This window comes from Miscanthus floridulus, chromosome 10 (assembly GCF_019320115.1).
Source record: "Miscanthus floridulus cultivar M001 chromosome 10, ASM1932011v1, whole genome shotgun sequence".
NCBI lineage: Eukaryota > Viridiplantae > Streptophyta > Magnoliopsida > Poales > Poaceae > Miscanthus > Miscanthus floridulus.
The window spans coordinates 2663934-2686523 of NC_089589.1; the positions used below are offsets into that span (position 1 = coordinate 2663934).

Consider the following 22590-nt stretch of genomic DNA (forward strand, 5'->3'; position numbering starts at 1 on the left):
CAAACATCTCCATACTGCTTGGAAGAATGGAGGCTCGTCAGCATGTGGAGTTCGGAGATCGTTGCTCCGGTGGGGAAGGTCGCGGCGGGTCTCCACACTGTGCGGGTGGAGCGTGAGCTATGCGCGGGGTAAGCTCTGCTGCGAGCTATGCATGGGCGAGTTTGATCCCGACCGTCGTGAGTTGCGCACGGGCGAGATCCACCCTGGCCACGGCAAACTGGGCAAGCAGAGCGTGAGATGTGCGTGGGTAGGCTCCGCTCGGGCTACCGTGAGCTGCACGCGGGCGAGCTCCACCTCCAGCCACGGTGAGTTGGGTGCCGGAGCACGAGAAGTGCGCGGGCGGCCTCTACCCTGGGCAGTCGCCGCGAGCTACGTGGGTGGAGCACGGCGAGCTATGCGTTGGGCGAGCTCCGCTGCGGTGGTATTTTTTTCTTTGAGAACTGCGGTGTCTCGAGAGTTGGACGAGCGGATATAAGGGGATCGTTTGGGCTTGCATCGCGGCCCATGAACATGAGCGTCCGGGCGGACAGATGCTGCCTTGAGGAGAGCGTTACCGATATTTTTTTTCCAAAATAATTAACCGAATCGAAAATTAGGAACAAAAAAAGATATTGCCCATCAATAGGTACAATTATCATATATAGTTGTATAGATCATATGAAAATGTTATTGGTTTTGTAAAGTATGAAGTCTAGTTATGACCATTGACCTATCGTGCGAATCTGATTTTAGTCATTAAACTAAAAAATCAGATACTTTTTACTAGCAAACAATAGAAATCGAACAAGAGCCCTTTAGTGGTTTCAAAGGTGGTTTTATAACTCTATAATAACTCTATAATAAGGCAAGGACAGGGCAAGCGCTACAAACCTCAGATTTAAGAATATTTCTTTTTCTTAGTGGTTTCTAGAGATCTTTTTCGAAATTCAAATTAGTCAGAATTTTCTGTCTACTCTGAATGGTTCCAACTCGTAAGAAGCACTAAACTAGGGCAGATTTTTTTTTTAAAAGGTTGTGTATGAATTTTTATGGACTCCATCCATACGGGGCATGCATACACAAACCCTGAAATAAAAAGAAAGCAGCAGCTGTACTACCGGTAGGACGCTGGATTATATATAGTATATTTCTGAACAAACAGCATTACCTGCATCAAAATCTCACTTCAGTAGCAGAAGATCACCTCCTAATACTAACGTCGTGCATTGCCAATTTGCCATGCGTGCTACTGCATTTGGCACTAGCAAAGAAGCAGCAACCCAGCAGTCTAGATACATCGCTTCTTCAGCCTGAATAAAAGAACTTGCTTCAAGTGCCACTGGCTAAGGGTTGCTAGCTGTGTCACTTCTCACTTGAATCAGCAGTTTTGGCAACATTTGACAAACTCTGATGCAAAAATTATTGCGCACCTTCGATTGTAATGGTCAAATACACATCACATATATATGATACATAAACAGTTGTGATTTTAACCTACAGATCACCAGATAGGTGCGTGTGACTCGACTGAATTCCTTCCAGCAGTTCCACAGAGACAAACCCAAAAGGAAAACAGCGAGCCAATGTCAATGCCAACTTCGTACATGATCATCCTACAAAAGATCATGCAGCAAGTCCGAAGCAAACAAATCAAATCAGGATTCAGAAATTGAGATAAGCTCAGAACCAAAAGCACTATATTAGAAACCACGGTTCAAGCAGTCACTAACCAAAGGCCAAAGTAGACAACATTTCTAATTAGAACGGGTGTTTGAAGCAATACCATGCACATAAAAATAAAAACAATAACAGTATCATGCACCAGGCTGGTCATTTTTTTAATGCAGGTAACAGCTAGTAACATCCAATTCAAACACATGTGAATGACATCGAAGCAATTTGTGCATGTTTAGGAACACATGGCTACATGAAGATTTCTGTAACCCTTTTCTAGTAGTCCTGCTCAGTGAGTCAGCAGAACAAGTCCCTCCACATATAAGCATCGAAGTTTCCGCCTCCTCACATTCCACCTCTCCTGCTGTTTGCAGCTTTATCTATCTCACCTGCATTTGGAAAAAAAACCATCACAGATGCGTTCAAATGACCAGGTAGCTTTTCATGAATGAAACCTATGTGAAACAATATGATCTAAGCCACCTCTAACATAGTTGTTTAACGTTATTTTCCAAGTCATAATTTGTTAGGATTGCATCTGTGATCTATCATCCTGCAATGTGAGAGAGATGTCTCGAAGAAGAAACACATTTCACTAGCATATCCTGTCACATTCATCTAGAAAACAAAAGAGCACTTCGTTTTTCACATGATTGTCGCAACCTCAGAATATAAGTCTCATATAAGAATCCCTGAGAGGTAGGTTCCACCTTTTTTTAGCTTCCATGTAAAAAAAAACTTCGGACATGAGTATTGTGCTTGTGTTTAATTGCACATCTATGCCAGCTCATTGGATTCCCAATGTAAGGATATTTTATTACCATGTTCGTAACTGTATGATGGCATCATTTTGGCACTCTACAACTCAGGTTATCTAGTGAACATTGAAACATGTGGGTAACAAAGTATACAGCTATTGACAGTTGAGGAGAAATAATTTGATTTTGCTAGGAGAACATCGAAGTAGTTTTTTACCTCTTTTTAAAACCCACAGAAAAAGAAGTGCAATCACACTTACCCTGTGAGAATATCCAGATTGCAGGAACATTTCCACTCTTCCGTGATACCATAGGCAAGGGTGAATAGATCTTCTCATCTTTCATGTCATACAGTTCACAAGCTGTAGTTGTTTTCTTCCAATACCCAGTGAAATCATCCAGGAAGAAGATACAGTCCCGTGAAAGATCGTAGGGGGACACATGGACAGCTCTGGAGCACCCTCGCCCAAGGAACAATGCTTGGTCATTCCCCAAAGTCTTCATCTCAGCCCACAAGTGCCGCTTAAGATTAGCTTCGAACACTACAAACCCACTAAAAATGATAGAGAAATTTCCAGATTCCTGCTCTATTTTATAGGAAAGTTTTTTGCAGACCATTAGCAGTGTGCCATGGAATTCAAGGAGATAAGGCACCCAGAAGAACTCTTCTTGGCGTGGAAATGAGATTCCCTTGATGAGGCACTCAATCCGAGACACCCTTGGCTCACTGTCATACTCATCCACAATGTCTATAGCAACAAGATACCCAGGCATGGCGGTGCGGTCAAGAGCGTAGATCTTCCCTTGCAAGATGACCATATCTGAGAACAACCTGCACACCTCATGTACTCTCACTGACCATGCAGCAGCCCCTGGTCGGCACAGAGCAATTGTACTGAAAGACCTAATAGCAACTATGGCAGCGATGAGGCGCTTGGAGCACACAACCAGGGAGGTTACTAATATCTCATCTTTGTCTTTCTTGTCCAACCAGGTGCCTCGCACCTCAGGGGCCATATAATCTTCGGTGCCTTCCGCAGGCTCTTGGTAGTAGCTGGGCGAAGACAGGCTAGGAAGGGGCATGGTGGCCTTGGTGAAGTGGTTCATCAGCAAGCAGCTGCCGTCATTGCGCGACAGGAGAAGCCACTCGCCACAAGAGTTGTGGTAGCGCATGCCGTCCGGCAGCCGGAAGGTCTCGCCGTGAGGGAAGCTGGTGGCGCTGCCGTCAGGACGCAGAAGCCATGGCACTGGCGACGGTGGGGGCAGGCGGCACTGACGCACCGCGGAGCACCACATGCGGCAAACGGCAGGGAAGAAGGCCCGGTCAGCACGCGTGGGGAGGCGGAGGAACACAAGGCCGAGGAGCTCCGGTGGGAGGTCCGACCATGGCGGTGCCGGTGAGCCTCGCACTTCCCCCATCCTGCAAATAGGAGAAAGGCAAGATCAGACGGAGCATAAAACAAGGACAGAGGCCCGTCGGCATAGAAACAAACACCTGGTGGACATGGAATGGCAGTGTGTCAATATTTATGGAAAACTCTTATAATAATAATGATCCATCACATTTGATTCTTATCAAGCACACTGGATGCTTCTTCTTCACAAATCTCAAGCCCGCAAGCACGAAATAATCGACAAAGGAATCAAGAACATGCGGAAGGGACAAAGGTACGGGAACATCAGATCCGTTGCGGCCTCGCACGTCGACAGGCGCGGAAGCGAAGGCAGAGAGATGAAGGAGAAGAGAGGAAGTGAGGGAGAGAAGATACAAGGCGAATACCTTGGACGCGTCGTCGCCACCGCTCGCCTCCCGCCGCCCGCCGCCGCTGTGGACTATGGGTGGGAAGGAATCGACGAAGACGATGGGGATTTGCACTCTCGGAGTAGGGATGAAAACGGATCGGACATGCACGGATATCACCCATATTATATTTGTTTTTATATTTATATTTAGATTTAGATTCGAATACGGATAGTGTCAACGTCAAATATGATATGATTGATATCGACATTATAAATATGTGATTTAAATATTCAGATACGGTATCGGATATTGTATATCCGGACTCGGATATAGACAGATCTCAACCCCTCTAAACCGATTCGATTTCGAATACGGTCGGAAAATATCCGTACCGTTTTCATCCTTAGAGCAACTCCAACTGATTGGCTAAAATTACTAGCCAAATTTCATAGTTTAGCCATTTTGTAAAATAGAAAACTCCTTAAAAAAGAAGAGGTCTGCAATAGCCTTGCTATTTCTCATCTTCAGATATCAAGCGCCTATGATTGGCTTTATATAGCCACCTAAAATTATGGGATAGCCAGCTTTCTATTTTACAAAACCAGATAACACATTTATTGGAGCCTATCTTTTACTATACAAATTCTAAAATAGCCTCCAAAAATGAGAATAGCGAGCTGTTGAGTTGCTCTTGCCTCGGAGTGACGGAGTCTACCGTGCGTTCAGAACGGATGAAATGGACCTGTTGGGCTGGGCTGGGCCATAATTGAGCGACGGAGCCTACAGAACTGGTGGGCCCATACGTGCCTTTGTTTTTGTGGATTTTTTGCATTTCACCTTTTTAAAAAATCAATTATCCGCATCAAAATTTAGCAAAAATATACCGCTCTCAGAAAATTAAGATGAAAATATCTGGATTAAAAAGCGATATGGCAAGCCCCATCGTTACATGCAAATGGCCTAAAATTTTCGAGAAACTATAGCTGTAAATAAATCATCATCCATTCATCCTTCAAAGATCATGCTGCAACCTCCCAGAAACTGAGACAAACACAGAACCAAAAGCATTATATTAGATACCACGGTTCAAGCAGTCACTCATACCCAACGTAGACGACATTTCTAATTAGCACTGTACGGGTGTTTGAAGCAACACCATGCACATAAAAACAAGCACCGTATCAGGCAACAGGTCAGTCATTATTTTAATGCAGGTAATAGCTAGTGACATCCAAATCATTGTGTAGGAACATCGGATCCATTTGTGCATGTGTGGCCACGTGAAGATTTCTATCACTCTTTTTCAGTAGCTCTGATCAGTCTCAGTGTAGAGTGGTAGAGGCATCGGTAGAACAAGTCCCTCAACGTACAAGCATCAGAGATTGAGGTTCCACTTCCTCAGGTTCCACAATTTCCTGTGAATCCTCCCGTGCTGTTTGCAGCTTCACATGTCTCACCTGCATTGGAAAAACCATCACAGAAGCACAAGGTGTGGCTCAAACGACCAAGTAACTATTCATGAATGAAACCTATGTGAATCAATATGATCTAAGCCACCTCTAACAAAGTCGTTTAACATTATTTTCAGGGTCACAATTTGTTAGGATTGCATCTGTGATCCATCCTCCTGCAACGTAAAAGAGATGTCTCGAAGAAGAAAACCATTTTCACTAGCATATCCTGTCACATTTATCTAGATAACAAAAGAGTACTTCGTTTTTCACACGATTAGCGAAACCACAGAATACAAGTCTCATAAGAATCCCTCGAGAGGTAAGTAGTTGCACCTTTTTTAGCTTCCATGTAACAAAAGCTTCGTATATGAGTATAGTGCCTATGTTTTATTGCACATCTATGTCAGCTCATTGGATCCAATATAAGAATATGTTTTACCCTGTTCAAAACTGTATGATAGCATAGTTTTGGTGCACTCTACATGATTTATAACTCAAGTTATCTAGTGAACATTGAAACTTGTGGGTAAGAAAGTACAGCTATTATTTTTTCCAAAAAAAGTACAGCTATTGACAGTAGAGGAGAAATAATTTGATTTTGCTTGGAGAACATTGAAGCATTTTTTTTATCTATTTCTAAAGCCCAGTGCAAGCAAACTTACCCTGTGAGAATATCCATGTTGCGGGGACTCTTTCACTCTTCCATGATACCATAGGCAAGGGTGAATAGATCTTCTCATCTTTCATGTCATATACTCGACAATATTTAGTAGTTTTCTCTATAAGCAAGTTGGTACAATCATCCAGGAAGAAGATACAGTTCCGTGAAAGATCATAGGGAGACACGTGGACAGCACTGGAGCTCCCTTGCCCAAGGAACAACGCTTGGTTAGTCCCCAAAGTCCTCACCTCAGCCCACAAGTGCTCCTCAATGTCGGCCTCGAACACTTCGAACTTGCTGCAACAAACCACATCAGACCAATCTTGGCTTTTGTGGGAAAATCTTCTGCGGATCATTAACAGTGTGCCATTGGATTCAATGAGGTAGTGGGTGCGGATGGTGGAAAGTTCAAGACATGATGGCAAGGAGGCTCCCTCAATGACGCATTCAATCCGAGACACCCTTGGCTCATCGCTGTCATGCTCATCCACAATGTCAACGGCAATAAGATCGTCATTATGGCCAGCCACGCGGTTAAGAGCATAGAGCTTTCCTTGGAAGAAGACCATGCGTGAGAGCCACCAACACTCATCTTGAGCGCTCACTGACCATGCAGTAGCACCTGGTCGGCACAATGCAATTGTACCGAGGGGCCCAACCGCTACTATGGCAGCAACGAGGCGCGTGGAGCACACAACTAGGGAGCGTACAGATATGTTACTGATGTCCTTGTTGTCCAACCAACTGTTGCCCCGTATCCGATAATAGCGTGGGATATAATCTTCGGGGGCTTCCACAGGTTCTTGGTAGTAGCTGTACGAAGACAGGCTAGGAAGGGGCATGGTGGCCTTGGTGAGGTGGTTCATCAGCAAGCAGCTGCCATCATTGCGCGACAAGAGAAGCCACTCTCCACAGGAGTTGTGGTAGCGCATGCCATCCGGCAGCTGGAAGGTCTCACGGTGAGGGAAGCTGGTGGCACTGCCGTCAGGAAGCATAAGCCACGGTACTGGAGACGGTGGAGGCAGGCGGCACTGGCGCACCGTGGAGCACCACGCGCGGCAAACGGCAGGAAAGAAGGCTCGGTCGGCACGCGTGGGGAGGAGGAGGAACACCAGGCCAAGGAGCTCCGGCGGGAGGTCCGACCACGACGGTGAGCCTATGGCTTGCGCCATCCTGCAATGCAAACGGTAGAAAGGCATGATCAGACGGAGTAGAAAACCATAGAGAGACGATACACTACCTTTTCTTTAATTTTAATGTGTCGTGAATAAACAAATATATATGGCTATCCTTGTCTGAAATCCTTCAGTCTGGTACTGTGAATGGGTTCGTATCAGTGGCTGGGTTCCAGCTTTGCGAAAAGAAAAATAGTCTTGAATACATTTAGGTCTATGGAAACGCAGAAACCCAGTATGCGGCAAGTGTGGCGATCCATGGTGGTACTACTCGCTCATGAGTCTTGAACTATGACTGCTATGCCCTACTCACCATCTGCAGTATGCTGTGTGGTGCGAAGTAGCTGGCGGCACAACTAGAGACGGTACAGGTGAGTGATACCTAGCTGAAGGCAAACAGGATCTGGAGGAGGAGATGCAGATCAACCAGTGGCCTGCAATCTATGGCTGGTGGACATGAACAAAGCCTATCGGTATCTATCTGGCATAGCAGTAATAGATTCAGTTACTTCTTATCAGTGTTGCTCCTTCAAGGTTGAAGCGAACCTGTTGGCAAAGAGATTTTGGATCTGTAAAAGCTATGTCCATTTGGTCCTGACGGTAATCTACTGGACAGGGGACTTCCTGGAATTCTGTAAGAAAAACTGAAACAAAGAGAGAGGCGCGTCGGCATAGAAACAAACACCCGGAGGGCACGGAATGGAAGCGTGTGATTTGTTTCGCATCTGAATTCTGAACCCTATAACAGATGGATCACCTTCGGTGCTTATCGGTCTCATGGATGCATCTTCTTCACAGATGGCCAGCGCACAATCGCGACATGATCGGCAAACGATCAAGACAGACAGGTGAAGCCGTGGTGCGTGATAGCGTGTGCAGAACCCGGAAGGGACACGACCCGACCACTGAACAACAGAGGCATTGCTACGGCGACAACCTAGGAGGTAAAGGCAGGGAGATTGAGGATACAAGGCGAATACCTTGGACTCGTCGGCGTCGGCTGCGGCCGCCCGCCGGTGCTGCCCTGCTGCGAAAGAGAGCGTCCAGGACGATGTGTGAAGACTGAACATTGCGGGCTGCGGGGAACCCGTTCTTATATTTGGGCTGTAAATAAACGAGCTGCAGAAGCCCAGGCATTTTTATCCAGACGGAGCCCAATTAGAATAAATGGGCTGCAGGCCCAATAAATTACCATTCAGCTCGGCCTGTCCCATACCGTGCCGTGCAAACGCAATGCAAAAATTGCTAAATTGCTTTTGCTTCTAGTCTAGTTGTTGAGACACGATTGCATGTATTGCCGAGAGATGGTCACATAGACTGAATTTGGCTTCTTCCTCTAGTATTTCTGAAACTTAGGCAATACTTAAAACATGATGATCCTATATACATTTCAGAGAAGGGTGAAGCAAAGCTCTCCCAGAGTTTAAAACACACCGCACATACACACCAGGAATCAGAAGCCATAAGGATGCAGAAACACAGGGGCAGCAGTGGGCACAAACATTGTCTAATAACAAATCACTTGGGTAATCACTAACAGAGGTCGGTCCTCATCAACTTCACAAAGAAACACCCAGTGGGAAGAGCACCATTACAGCATCTGCTTTACACAGCCAGCACAAATGGGCAGTTGGGCAATACAGACTAGCAAAACAAGCAACAGGTCCTAATAGTGGTATTGTATCCAAGCACATCTGAGTGAGGTGAATGTGATGAACTGACGATAGACCTTTTTGCCTAGGAAGAACACATCAGTCAATGAATGATCTTCTTAACTCTATTTATTATTTCTTCTATGCTCAGCACGAAGTTGTGGAAGCAGCAGATGAACCAGATGCCCCTCCAGGAAGAAGCGTCCCAGGATCATCTTTGTCATTCTCCACAGGCTCCTGCAGCTGCTCCCCCTTTAATTGCAACCTATTTGTCGTGCTCTCTGCATTATAAAAACACCAAAAATGATTATGAGTTGTGGATCCAATGAGAGTTTCATTTTAAAAAAATAAAATAAAAATCACAGTTCCTTCTGTTCCATGCTGTCTCCTAATTTCCTTGTTTAAAACTACTTCCATTACACATAATACAACCCTCAAACCAGAGGCCCTACTTAATGAATACCTGCACCCTGAAGTCCCTAATGAAGTTTAAAAATAAAAAAGGGCAAAATTAGGTGATGTTTCACCAATGTTTTAATGTATTTCAGTATTTGTGTGCGATTCCTCTGTTTGATGGCACCCCCCTCCCCCCCCAAAAAAAAATGAAATTTTAGGCCTGTTTCATGTACAACAGACTTTTTTAGTGCAAGAACAAAAAAAACATGAACTCAATACCTTGACAAAAAAGCCAAGTTGCTGGGACGTCTCCACTCATCCATGATATCACAGGCAGGGTTGAATACACCTTCCCGTCTTTCATGTCATACACACCGCAAGATGTAGTTGTTTTTTTCCAATATGGGCTAGGGCAAGGGTAATCATCCACAAAGAAAATGGAATCACGTGATAGATCATATGGAGACACACGGACAGCACTTGAGCACCCTTGCCCCACGAACAATGCTAGGTCATCTCCCAAACTCCTCACCATAGTCCACAACATACACCCAAAGTCTGCCTCAAGCACTTCAAACTTGCTGCTGCCTGCCACAAGAATGATTCTATTTCCTGCCCAACAGTACTCTTCTCTGCAGTTGATGATTTGCTTGCCGATCATCAGCAATCTGCCATCCAATTCAACAAGGTAGGAACAATGGGATGTTAGGGGGACTCCTACGAATATGCACTCAATTCGAGACACCCTCGGCTCATTATCACCATTCTCATCCACAATTTCAATGGCATGAAGATCCTGCTGCCCGTTGTAGACGCAAATAGCGTAGAGCTTCCCCCTGAAGAAGACTATGTCTGAGAGCCACTGGCAGACTTCGTTTGTTCCCACAGACCATGCAACATCTCCCGGTCGGCACAGTGCTAGTGTACTTGTACGTCGTCCATCAAGGACCTTAGTAACTATCGCAGCAATGAGGCGTTTCGAGCACACCACTAGACTCAAAACAGATATCTCAGATATGTCCTTGAGGTTAATCCACATCCTCTCAAAGTTCCTATGGTCATGGATGGTTTCCGAAGGGTCAGAGTAGGTGGTGTAAGAACACAGATCAGGAAGTAGCATGGTGGCCTTGGTGAAGGGGTTCATCAGGAAGCAGTTGCCATCATGCCGTGACAAGAGAAGCCACTCGCCACAAGAGTTGTGGTAGCGAACGCCATCCGGCAGGGGGAAGGTCCCGCCGCCGCTCGGGAAGCAGGTGGCGCTGCCATCAGGACGTACGAGCCACGGCACTGGCGACAGCGGCACTGCTGCACCGCGGTGCACCATGCGCGGCAGACAGCAGTAAAGAAGGCGTGGTCTGCACGCCTAGGGAGGCGGAGGAACACCAGGGCGAGGAGCTCTGGAGTGAGGTCAGACCATGGTGGTGATCTTTGCTTCTTCTTCGACATCCTGCGCAAATAAGAGGATCGAAATGCACGATCAGGTGCCGATCAGAACAGGTAAAATGGTGTGCCCGCATATAAACAAACACATGGTGGGCATGGATGGAAGCGCACCAGTGTCTAACCCAACAAAGAAAATATCAAACCTTTCCGATTTATCTTCGCGGAGTGGATGTTCACGAGATGAGTGGTACTGCTGATGAACTATGACTTCACTGCTACGCCCTACTCACCATTTGCAGTTTGCTCTGTGCTGCGGAGTCTCCGGCGGCACGGCTGGAGAGGGTACGGATGAGTGATACCTAGCTGAAGGCAAACAGGATCTGGAGGAGGAGATTCAAATCAACCTATGACCTGCAACTGCAGTCTATGGCTGGTGGACATGCACAAAACCTATCGATATGTATCTGGCATAGTAATAATAGATTTACTTCTTCTGAGCAGTGTTGCTCCTTATAGGTTGAAGCCAACCTGTTGGCAAAGAAATTTGGGAACTGTAAAAGCTATCGGTCTGTTCGGCTGGGGCTGAAACGATCGTATACGATCGTAGATTATTACTGCTGACTGGTTTGGTGTGAGAGAAAAATACCGTTCTGACTGAAAATTTACGATCGTTTACGATCAGCGAACATGATATATGTCCATCTGGTCCTGGCCGTAATGTAATCTATTGGACAGCGGACTTCCTGGAATTCTAAGAAAAAAAAATGAAACAAGGAGAGAGGTGCGTCGGCATAGAAACGAACACCCGGTGGGCACCGAATGGAAGCGTGTCATGGGTGCATCTTGTTCACAAATAGGGAGCGCACAATCACGGACATGATCCGCAAATGAATCAAAGACAGGTGAAGGCGTGTGCCGTGTGCGTGATAGCGCGTGCGGAAGGGACACAACCCGACGCAACATCATCTGAAGCAGCAGAGCATTGCTACGGCGCCGACCTAGGAGGTGAAGGCATGGAGATGGAGGATACGAGGCAAATACCTTGGACTCGTGAGTCGTGACTCGTCGGCCGCCGCCCGCCGGTGCTGCCCTGCTGCGGATGTGTGAAGACTGCGGGGGACTCCAGTTCTTATGTTTGGGCTAGTTTTTTTTTAAGCAGAAAAATATGTTTGGGTACCGAAACAGACATGTTGGGCTGTAATGCAGAAGCCCAGATGGAGCCCAATGGTAATAAACGGGCTGCAGGCCCAATAAATTACCATTCAGCTCGGCCTTTTCCCAGCCCGTGCCGTGTAAACGCAATGTAGAAATTGCTTTCGCTTCTGCTTCCGGTTCCGGCTAGCAGGAACAGGGTCAAAACGGTACGGATATTTTCCGACAGTTGTCAAGACCGAATTTGTTTAGAGGGGTTTAGATATGTTCATATCCGAGTTCGGATATTCAACATCCGATACTGTATTCGTATCCGAATACTCAAATCGCATATTTATGATGTCGATATCCAATCATATCCTATCCGACATGGTTGCCACTATCTGTATCCAAATCCGAAAAGAAATATGAAAACAAATGTAATATCAGTGATATCCGTTCGTATCCGATCAGTTTTCATCCCTAAGTAGGAGTACCTCAGGTGGCAACTCTCCTCTCCAGAAAGCGAAATACTACTGTACTAGCCTCCGGACATCCAGATATAAACAATTGATCCGGATACTTCCGCTCTACCCGTCCCACTCCGGCGCTTCTTCCCTTTCGGATCCAGAGACTTTCGCTCTACCCATCCCACCCTAGCACTCAGCCCCTTCGGGCTGCTTGCCTGCCTCCTTTCTCCTGTGATGCAATAATAAAACACGGTAACGGTGGTTGCACTTGCGAACACTGCACCTTGTCGTACGTGAGGGAGAGAGATGGAAAGAATGGATCAGATGTTAATCATTGCTTGTAACATTCAAGACACAAAAGGTTTGCAATTTACTGAAACCTCATATAACATAAAAAATATGTTGCAACATCTTAAATCGACTGTTGCAACTTAAAAAAAACATGATGTAACATCTCAAATCGACGGTTGCAATATCCAAAAAAAAATGTGTTGCAACATCTTAAATCGGCACTTGCAACATCCAAAAGAAATGTCGCAACATCTTAAATCGACTATTGCAACATAAAAAAACATGTTGCAACATCTCAAATCTACTGTTGCAACATCTCAAATTGACTGTTGCAACATCGCAAAATCCAATTTTATGCTGAGTGCCATAAAACATGTAACATCTAAGACTGACTGTTGCAACATATTAAATACTACAACATAACCCACCGTACAGTGCAGATCCGGTTGCGCTTGCTTTTGAAGGAGCCCGGACACCATGGAGGAGCTTGTCGCCAGCGAGGCCACACCTCCAGCGTGTAGTTCGTTGTCGAGAGACACCCGACCATGGAGGATTTGATAGCCGAGAAACACCTCACAATAGAGGTGCCCCACTTAGATCCACTTTGCCGCCATGGAGACAAGGTAGGAAGGCGAGCGGGTGCAGCGGCGAGGGAAGAACAAGGACGAGCGCGGGGGGCAGTGAGGGAGTAAGGCGGTCAGCGGCGTCGAGCAGATGAGCAGCACATCTGGGCGACGAGCAGCCGTGTCATCGTCAGGGAGACGAGAAACCGCATGAGGGAGACGAGCAGCGGCGTGGGAGAGAAAGGTGAAGACCATTAGGCCGTTGGCAGGCTATATAGATTGTAGTCCAGTTAAAACAGCGTCCGACACGAAAGAAACAGGCCGAACGCCTGTATAAGAGCATTTCCGCTTCAGAAATTGTGCATGGTCCAAGACACGGTTGCATGGATTGCCGAGAGATGGTCAGATGGACTGAATTTGGCTTCTTCCTCTAGTGCTAGTACTTCTGAATCTTAGGCAATACTTTAAACAAGATGATCCTATACAGGAGTATATTATAGTTTATAGAGAAGGATGAAAGCAAGCTCTCCCAGAGCTTAAAACACACAGCGCGCGCACACACATCAGGAATCAGAAGCCATCTGGATGCACAAACAGAGGGACGGGAGTGGGCATAAGCATTGCCTAACAAATCACTTAGGCCAATCATTATCAGAGCTCGGTCCTCATCAACTTAAGAAAAAACACCCAGTGTGAAGAGCAACATTACAGCATCTGTTTTGTGCAGCCAGCACAATTGAACATTTTTTTTAAGTTGGATTGAACAGTTGGGCAATACAGACTAGCAAAACAAGCAACAGGTCCAGTATTTTTCTCTCACAATAAATCAGCGAACAGTACTTTTCAGCCTGGCTTTTCAGCGAAGCGAACAGGGCCAATTGTATCCAAGCACATCTGAGCGAGGTGAATGTGATGAACTGACGATAGACCTTTTTGCCTAGGAAGAACACATCAGTCAATGAAGAATCTTCTTAACCCTATTTATTAGTTCTTCTGTGCTCAGCACGTAGTTGTGGAAGCAGCAGATGAACCAGCTGCTCCGCCAGGAAGAAGCATCCGACGATCCTCTTTGTCAGTCTCCACACTCTTTGTCAGTCTCCACAGGCTCCTGCAGGTGCTTCCCAGTTATCTGCAACCCATTTGTCGTGCTCTCTGCGTTATAAAAACAACAAAATGATTATGAGTTGTGGATCCAGTGAGATTTTCGTTTTCATTTCATTTTTTTAAAATAAAAATCACAGCTCCTTCTGTCCCATGCTGTCTCCTGGATTTCCAGATTGAATCTAAGATCCATCCTCTCCTCCAAGGTGTGAACACATGTCACTAGGAAATAAGAACATACACTTGGCTTCGTATATGAAATCACAAGAACACATCCATCTTGATAAAACTACTTCCATTTCACAAGGTTGTGCACATAATACAACCCTCAAACCAGAAGCCCCACTTAATGAACACCAACTCCCTGCTGATTTTTTTAAAGGGAAGAGCAAAAGGTGGTGATGTTTCACCAACGTTTTGCTTTCATGTATTTGTGTATGGTTCATGTGTTCGATGGCACCCCCAAAACAAGGAAATTTTAGGTCTGTTTCCTCTACAGAAGACTACTTTAGTGCAAGAGAAAAAAAGCATGAAATCAATACCTTCACAAAAAAGCCAGGTTGCTGGGATGTCTCCACTCATCCATGATACCATAGGCAAGGTTGAATATACCTTCTTGTCTTTCATGTCATACACACCGCAAGATGTAGTTGTTTTCTTCCAAACCGAGCTAATGTAATCATCAACAAAGAAAATGGAATCGCGTGACAGATCATACGGAGACACACAGACAGCTCTCGAGCATCCTCGCCCCACAAACAATGCTTGGTCATCTCCCAAACTCCTCAGTTTGGTCCACAACATACGCCCAAAGTCTGCCTCAAACACTTCAAACTTGCTGCTGCCTGCCACAAGAATGAAACTATTCCCTCCCCAGCAGTACACTCTCTCATGTCTGCAGTTGATTTTCCTGCGGACCATCAGCAGTCTGCCACGTGATTCAACAAGGTAGGAACATTGGGATGTTATGGGGACTCCAATGAATATGCGCTCAATTCGAGACACCCTCGGATCATCTTTGCCATTCTCATCCACAATTTCAATGGCAAGAAGATCTTGCCGCCCATTGTTGACGTCAATAGCATAGAGCTTCCCCCTGAAGAAAACTATGTCCGAGAGCCGCCCCGAGAGTTCGTTTGTTCCCATGGACCATGCACGATCCCCTGGTCGGCATAGTGCTAGTGTACCTGTACGTCCACCAAGGACCTTAGTAACTATCACAGCAATGAGGCGTTTCGAGCACACCACTAGACTCAAAACAGATATGTAATTGCGGTTAATGCAAAGCAACCCAGAGAGCCTGTGGATGGTTTCCGAAGGGTCAGGGTAGGTGGTGTAAGTAAACAGTTTAGGAAGTAGCATGGTTGCCTTGGTGAAGGGGTTCATCAGGAAGCAACCGCGGTCATCGCGCGACAAGAGAAGCCACTCGCCACAAGAGTTGTGATAGCGAACGCCATCCGGCAGGTGGATGGTCTCGCTGCCGCAGGGGAAGCGGGTGGCGCTGCCATCAGGACGTACGAGCCACGGCACTGGCGACGGCAGCAGGCAGCACTGCTGAACCGCAGAGCGCCATGCACGGCAGACAGCAGTAAATAAGACACGATCTGAACGTCTAGGGAGGCAGAGGAACACCAGGGCGAGGAGTTCTGGAGTGAGGTCGGACCATGGCGGCGATCTTTGCTTCTTCTTCGACATCCTGCGCGAATAAGAGGATCGAAATGCGCGTAAAAAGGTGTGCCCGCATATAAACAAACACATGGTGGGCATGGATAGAAGCGCACCAGTGTCTAACCCACAACAGAGAAAATATCGAACCTTTCCGGTTTATCTTCGCGGAGTGGATGTCCGTGAGACGACGACACCAATCAGGAAACGTTGCTGCGGTGTGATGCGGCCGTGCCCGCGACCCCGCGGCCCTAAGCACAGGAGACCAGGCGGACAGCGCACGCCGGCCCGCTGCCCGCCGCGCGTCGCAGCTCGCACCGACGCGGCCTCGCCGGAGTCCGCCGCCCGGCCGCAAGGCGCTAGGGTTTGGTGAGAACGGGATACAGAAGGAACGCGCCGATGTGCGCCGTGCGCCCGTCGTGCCTGCTCTGCAGGGAGAAAACGTGAGCCACCGTGCCGCTGGGCCTTGTTGAGACGTCGGGTCGGTTCCGCAGCGAAAGCAGTACGATAACGTAGTTTTGGGCTAAATTTTTGACAGGGTATTTATGTTGGTTTCCCGTTTATATGTTGGTTTCCCATAGTAATTCAAAGAAATTTCTAGTGTTTATTAATCCTTTGTCTCAAAAAGACATATAGAAAATTTTTCTATAGGATCAAAATCTTCCAAAATCCTTGGGCTCCGTTTGAATCTTTGAATTGAAATCCATTCCATTAATCATAATTTAGACATACATCAATTAAGGGCCGGTTTAGCAGAGCTTCAGCTATAAAAACTAGCTCCAGAGCGGCTGCTCCACCATAGAGCAGCTCTACGGTAGGTCCAAGCTCCCCGTAGCTTTGGACTGAAATTCGTGACATGGTATCCAAAGGAATTTCTAGGGTTTATTTAATCTTTTTTTGTGTAAAGGGTTTATTTAATCCTTTGTCCCAAAGAGACATATGATTTTTTTCATATATATAGGATCACAATCCTCCAAAATTCCTGCAGCCCTCGATTGGATACTTGGAACTGAAATCCATTCCAAGAATCACAATATAGGCACAGGTCAATTAACTTAACATGGTTGCACGTGGAACGTACTTATATGCTAATTTTTTGCTGTACGTGAGTGTGCATAGCTGAAATATAGAATGCGGATGGATGGAATCTATTTCTATCTCTGGCTCGATATGCGTCGAACGCCTGCTCGCTCCAATAGGCCTGTGTAGTGATCAGGCCCAATAGGCCTGCTCTGCTCCACCTTTAGCATGGTTTCTCAAAAAAAAAAAAAAGGCTAGCGACATTTTCTATCCCCATAGTCGCATGCATGCGATCCTTCCCCCACCGTCGCACGCATGCGACCACCGCGAGCTCCTCCATCGTGCCGCACGCCTGCAACTACCGCGGGAGCCTCCATTGCGGGGTCCGCTCGCCGTAGCCTTCTCCAGCGTGGCGGCGTCGCACCCGGACCCAGCCCGCCTGCTCCGTGCCCCACGTCCCTTTCGTTGCTCCTACCGCTCGCCCCGCTTGGTCTTGCTTCTGCTTCGCCGTTGCTGCTCCTGCACCTACTCCGCGTTGCTCCTGCCGCTGCTCCGCCGCCCGTCCCACTCTGCCAGCTCAAGGAGAAGCACCGGGCCCTGGCGCAGAAGCCCTCCAGCCTCGCTTCCTGCTACGGTTGCGGTGCCCCGATGCAGACGGCGGAGGATGCCGCACCATGATACAATGCATGTTGCAAGCGCACATTTCAAATGTTTTAGAGGTATGTTGCAATTGTTTCATATGGACATTGCAAAACTAGATCGGGATGTTGCATATGTTGCAAGCGTTTGTCCTCAATGTTTCATCTGTTTTTTAGACGTATGTTGCAAGTGTGTTTATTTGGATGTTGCATATGTTTCACATATGTGTTGTAAGTGTTTTATCTGGATGTTGCGTAAGTGTTTTTGCAAGTGTTTCAAACGCACATTTCAAATGTTTTATCTGTCTTTTTTTATATGTTGCAAGTGTTGCATATGGATATTTCAATAAAGTGTTGCATATGGATATTTCAATAGTAGATCGGGTGTTTCATATGAGATGAAGCGGGAGGGGCACAAGCGGTCCCCGCCGATGCGCGGCGCAGGTGACGTTCCGGCGGCGCGGCCTCCGGTGGGTGCGCGAGATGCAAATGTGGGTGAGTGACATCCAAACAACGCTGGCCCACGCGTGGACGCGTATGGCATGGACGCGCGAAAATGGAATGCAGCCGCGGGCGTTCGTCCGGACGTTCGGGCGCTAGCAGCGCCGCTTATCTCTAAACTTTTAAAAGTTCTAGAATGCCAAAATCCAAGCCAAATAGACTAATCTATAAAATAGATTCTAATTCCTCCAAAATAAAGGGACCCAAACACACCACACATGTTTTCTTTGTTCTAAAGAAGCCTAATATAATTTGTTTGACACATAAATTGCAAATTCCTTTTTCTTAAGCATGCAAGCACACATCATATACAAATACCATCATTATATAGCACACACCAGTAATAATAAATGAAAAAACAAACGTAATAGTGAAACTACAAGCACACACACCGTTTACTAAAAATGCACGATCATATATTTTAAAAATATTTTAATTCGACCTCCTTAAACTTCCAACTTAGTATGATTTCAACTTAATCCGATTTGACGTGGTGCCACATCCAGTCCCCTGGCCACGTACACATCATCAAAACCACCCTCAAAACTGCTGAGGGTGCAAAAGTGTCTTTTTAAAACTTGAGGGGGGTTAATAAACTAGTTTTGTAGATCAAAGAGGAAAATCAGGCGACCGTGATAGTTAAGGGAAATTGGTCAGATAGCCTGAAATCGAATTATTCCTCTAGTACTGCTGAAACTTAGAAAATACTTTAAAACAAGATGATCCTTATATACAGAGAAGGATGAAGCAAGCTCTCATAGAGTTCAAAACACACCGCACATATACATCAGGATGCAGAAACAGACGGACGGCAGTGGGCATAGGCATTGCCTAACAAATCACTTGGGTAATCGTTATCAGAGGTCAATCCTCATCGACTTCAGGAAGAAACACCCAATGGCACGAGCACCATTACAGCATCTATTCTGTGCAGCCAGCACAACTGAACAGTTGGGCAATACAGACTAGCAAAACAAGCAACATGTCCAAGTAGTGATAGTGTATCCAAGCGCATCTAAGCGATGTGAATGTGATGAACTCACGATAGGCCTTTTCACGTAGGAAGAACACATCAGCCCATGAAGAATCTTCTTAACCCTATTTATTAGTTCTTCTATGCTCAGCACGTAGTTGTAAAGCAGCAGATAAACTAGCTGCCCCGCCAGGAAGAAACGTCCCAGAATCCTCTTTGTCAGTCTCCACAGGCTCCTGCAGGTGCTCTCCAGACCTATTTGTCGTGCTCTCTGCATTATAAAATCACCAAAAGGATTATGAGTTGTTGAATCAATGAGAGCTCCATTTTAATTTCATTTAAAAATAAAATAAAAATCACAGTTCCTTCTGTCCCATGTTGTCTCCTATTTTCATTGTTTACAAATGTTTTACCAAATTGAATCTAAGATTCATCCTCTCCTCCAAGGTGTGAAACGTGTCTCTAGGAAAAATAAGAACACGCATGCACTTGGCTTTGTATATGAAATCACAAGAACACATCCATCTTGATAAAACTACTTCCATTTCACAAGGTTATACACATAATACAACACTCAAACTAGAAGCCCTACTTAATGAATACCTGCACCCTGCCGAAGTAAAAAATAAAATAAAAGAAAAGAGCAAAAGGATGTGATGTTTCACAAATGTTTTGCTTTCATGTATTTGTGTGCAGTTCCTGTGTTTGATGACCCCCCCCAAAATAAGGAAACGTTAGGCCTGTTTCGTCTATAGCAGACTATTTTAGTGCAAGAAAAAAAACATGAACTCAATACCTTCACAGAAAAGCCAGGTTGCTGGGATGTCTACACTCATCCATGATACCATAGGCAAGGTCGAATAGACCTTCCCGTCTTTCATGTCATACACACCGCAAGATATAGTTGTTTTCTTCCAAACCGGGCTAGTGTAATCATCCACAAAGAAAATAGAATCGCATGATAGATCATATGGAGACACACAAGAAGCTCTCGAGCATCCTCGCCCCACGAAAAATGCTTGGTCATCTCCCAAACTCCTCAGCTCGGTCCACAACATACGCCCAAAGTCTGCCTCAAAAACTTCAAACTTGCTGCTGCCCGCCACAAGAATGAAACTATTTCGTCCCCGTGTCTCTTGTCTGCAGTAGACTTTCCTGCGGATCATTAGCAGTCTGCCACACGATTCAACAAGGTAGGAACATCCGGATGCTATGGGGGGCGTACCCAGTGCAGAGAGCTCCCGCTCTATGTGGGGGCTGGGGCCTCCAATGAATATGCGCTCAATTCGAGACACCCTCGGCTCATCGTTGCCATTCTCTTCCACAATTTCAATGGCACGAAGATCATGCGGCCCATTGTTGAAGCCAATAGCATAGAGCTTCCCCCTGAAGAAGACTATGTCTGAGAGACACCGACAGAGTTCGTTTGTTCCCACGGACCATGCAGCATCTCCTGGTCGGCACAATGCTAGTGTACCTATACGTCCACCAATGCCCTTAGTACTAACTGTCACAGCAATGAGGCGTTTCGAGCACACCACTAGACTCAAAACAGATATATCAGATATGTCCTTGAGGTTAGTCCACATCCTCTCAAAGTTAGGGTCACGGATAGTGTCCGGGTCAGAGTAGGTGGTGTAAGAACACAGTTTAGGAAGTAGCATGGTGGCCTTGGTGAAGGGGTTCATCAGGAAGCAGCTGCAGTCATCCTGCGACAAGAGAAGCCACTTGCCACAAGAGTTGTGATAGCGAACGCCATCCGGCAGGTGAAAAGTCTCGCTGGATAGCAATCTGCAGCTATAACAAACTCTAGAATCTCAAGCGCTGACATTAAAGAATCTTGCAAAGTCACTTGTAGCACCTTTAATTCTGAAAAAAAATCATTGATCTTAACATCGGATGAGTTATCCTGAGAAAATGTTTTCACAAAATTGTTGCAGTGCAGCCAAAGATCAGCTTCATCCAAAGATTTCAAATTTTTTGAGTTGAACAAGAACCCAAAAACATTATCAAATTTTTTCATCTGCTCAAATCTACTAGTCAATGAAGCAATTGCAGCATCAATCATAACATTGAAGTACTCTACTCTAAATGAGTCCACAGCAGACCGTTGTATTTCCTCATCTTGATCATCTTGTTCATCAAAATGTTTCTTTCTCTTTCCTTGACGTTTTGTACGAAATTTTGGCTCTATATCCATTTCAGATGCAATGTTTTTTGCTGTATCCATACTAGAAGTGAAACCTTCATCTCTATACTTCTTAAAATATTATATGACACCTTCAATATGTTTGAGAGTATCATCTATACTCACAATTTTAGATTGCAACTTCTTGCTCACCTTATTTATAGAGAATAAAATATCGTGCCAAATAACCAAACCAACTAAAAATTCAAAATTCTCCGGTGCACTCACCAAAGATTGACATTCACTAACTGCCATTGGGTCATTAGTTGAAGCCTTCTCTAGCGCTATTAAAGCTGATCTTATTTGAGAAGTTTGAAATCTGATAGCTTGAACACTTTTTATCCGGCTTTCCCGGCGTGTATTAGACCCTGACTTAACTGTCAATCCTAGGACATTGTCCACCAAAATCTTCCACCTTTTGGTAGATTTTGCAAACAATGTGTATATACGTTGGATGAGACCAAAAAAAGAAATAGCTTGACTGCAAGATTTAACAAATAGTAAGTTTAAAACTTTTCCTAAATCATGCCATATTATATGAAAACAATGTATAATAGAAATAATAGTTTACCTGCAAGATTTTTTCATATCACAAAGAGTAAGATTCAGACTATGACATGCACACGGTATGTATAGTGCTCTTCGATTAATTTCAAGCAAGCACTTCTAAACACCTTGGTGAGGACCCTTCATATTTGAACCATTATCATAGCATTGTCCTCTCGCATCATCAAAATTCAAATCAAGAGAGACCAATACATTCTTTAATTCATTAAAAAGACCCAATCCTGATGTGTCATCTACCTTCAAGAACTCTAGGAAGAACTCCTCTACCCTTAGAATATTCCTCGACATATTGACACACCGAATAATTAGAGTAATTTGTTCTTCATGGCTCACATCTAGAGTACAATCTAAAATCACAGAAAAATACTTGGCATCTTTGATGATCTTTAGTATAGTTTGTTTCACACAATCTGCAAGAAGAGAAATCATCTCATTCTGAATTTTATGCCCAAGATAATGATGATGAATCTCACTATTTTGAATCCGCCTAATATGGTCTTGCATCACAGGATCAAATTCACCCATCATTTCAACTGTGCCCAGAAAGTTACCATTGCTATCTTGATATAATTTCTCATTTTTCCCTCGAAAAGCCAAATTATGCTT

General features: G+C 45.4%; 3 protein-coding genes and 1 pseudogene across 3 annotated transcripts; all 4 read right to left on the reverse strand.

The window, feature by feature from the left end:
- Positions 1–1679: 1679 nt before the first annotated feature.
- Positions 1680–4305, reverse strand: LOC136487496 (uncharacterized). Its single transcript, XM_066484618.1, has 3 exons — positions 4192–4305; positions 2672–3831; positions 1680–2042 (listed from the first exon to the last, which is right to left on the reverse strand). Exons 2-3 carry the CDS (start codon positions 3828–3830, stop codon positions 1999–2001), a joined length of 1203 nt encoding a protein of 400 aa, XP_066340715.1. The 5' UTR covers position 3831; positions 4192–4305; the 3' UTR covers positions 1680–1998.
- Positions 4306–5241: 936 nt separating this feature from the next.
- Positions 5242–8487, reverse strand: LOC136487792 (uncharacterized). The gene is made up of 3 exons (XM_066484903.1): positions 8426–8487; positions 6272–7443; positions 5242–5612 (listed from the first exon to the last, which is right to left on the reverse strand). The coding sequence occupies exons 2-3, from the start codon at positions 7440–7442 to the stop codon at positions 5554–5556; spliced, it is 1230 nt and encodes a 409-aa protein (XP_066341000.1). The 5' UTR covers position 7443; positions 8426–8487; the 3' UTR covers positions 5242–5553.
- A 459-nt stretch (positions 8488–8946) lies between these two features.
- Positions 8947–11974, reverse strand: LOC136485643 (putative F-box protein At2g33200; annotated as a pseudogene).
- Positions 11975–13973: 1999 nt separating this feature from the next.
- On the reverse strand, positions 13974–16575 carry LOC136486086 (putative F-box protein At5g55150). The gene is made up of 3 exons (XM_066482860.1): positions 16248–16575; positions 14975–16128; positions 13974–14483 (listed from the first exon to the last, which is right to left on the reverse strand). The coding sequence occupies exons 2-3, from the start codon at positions 16125–16127 to the stop codon at positions 14404–14406; spliced, it is 1233 nt and encodes a 410-aa protein (XP_066338957.1). The 5' UTR covers position 16128; positions 16248–16575; the 3' UTR covers positions 13974–14403.
- Between the last annotated feature and the right edge of the window lie 6015 nt (positions 16576–22590).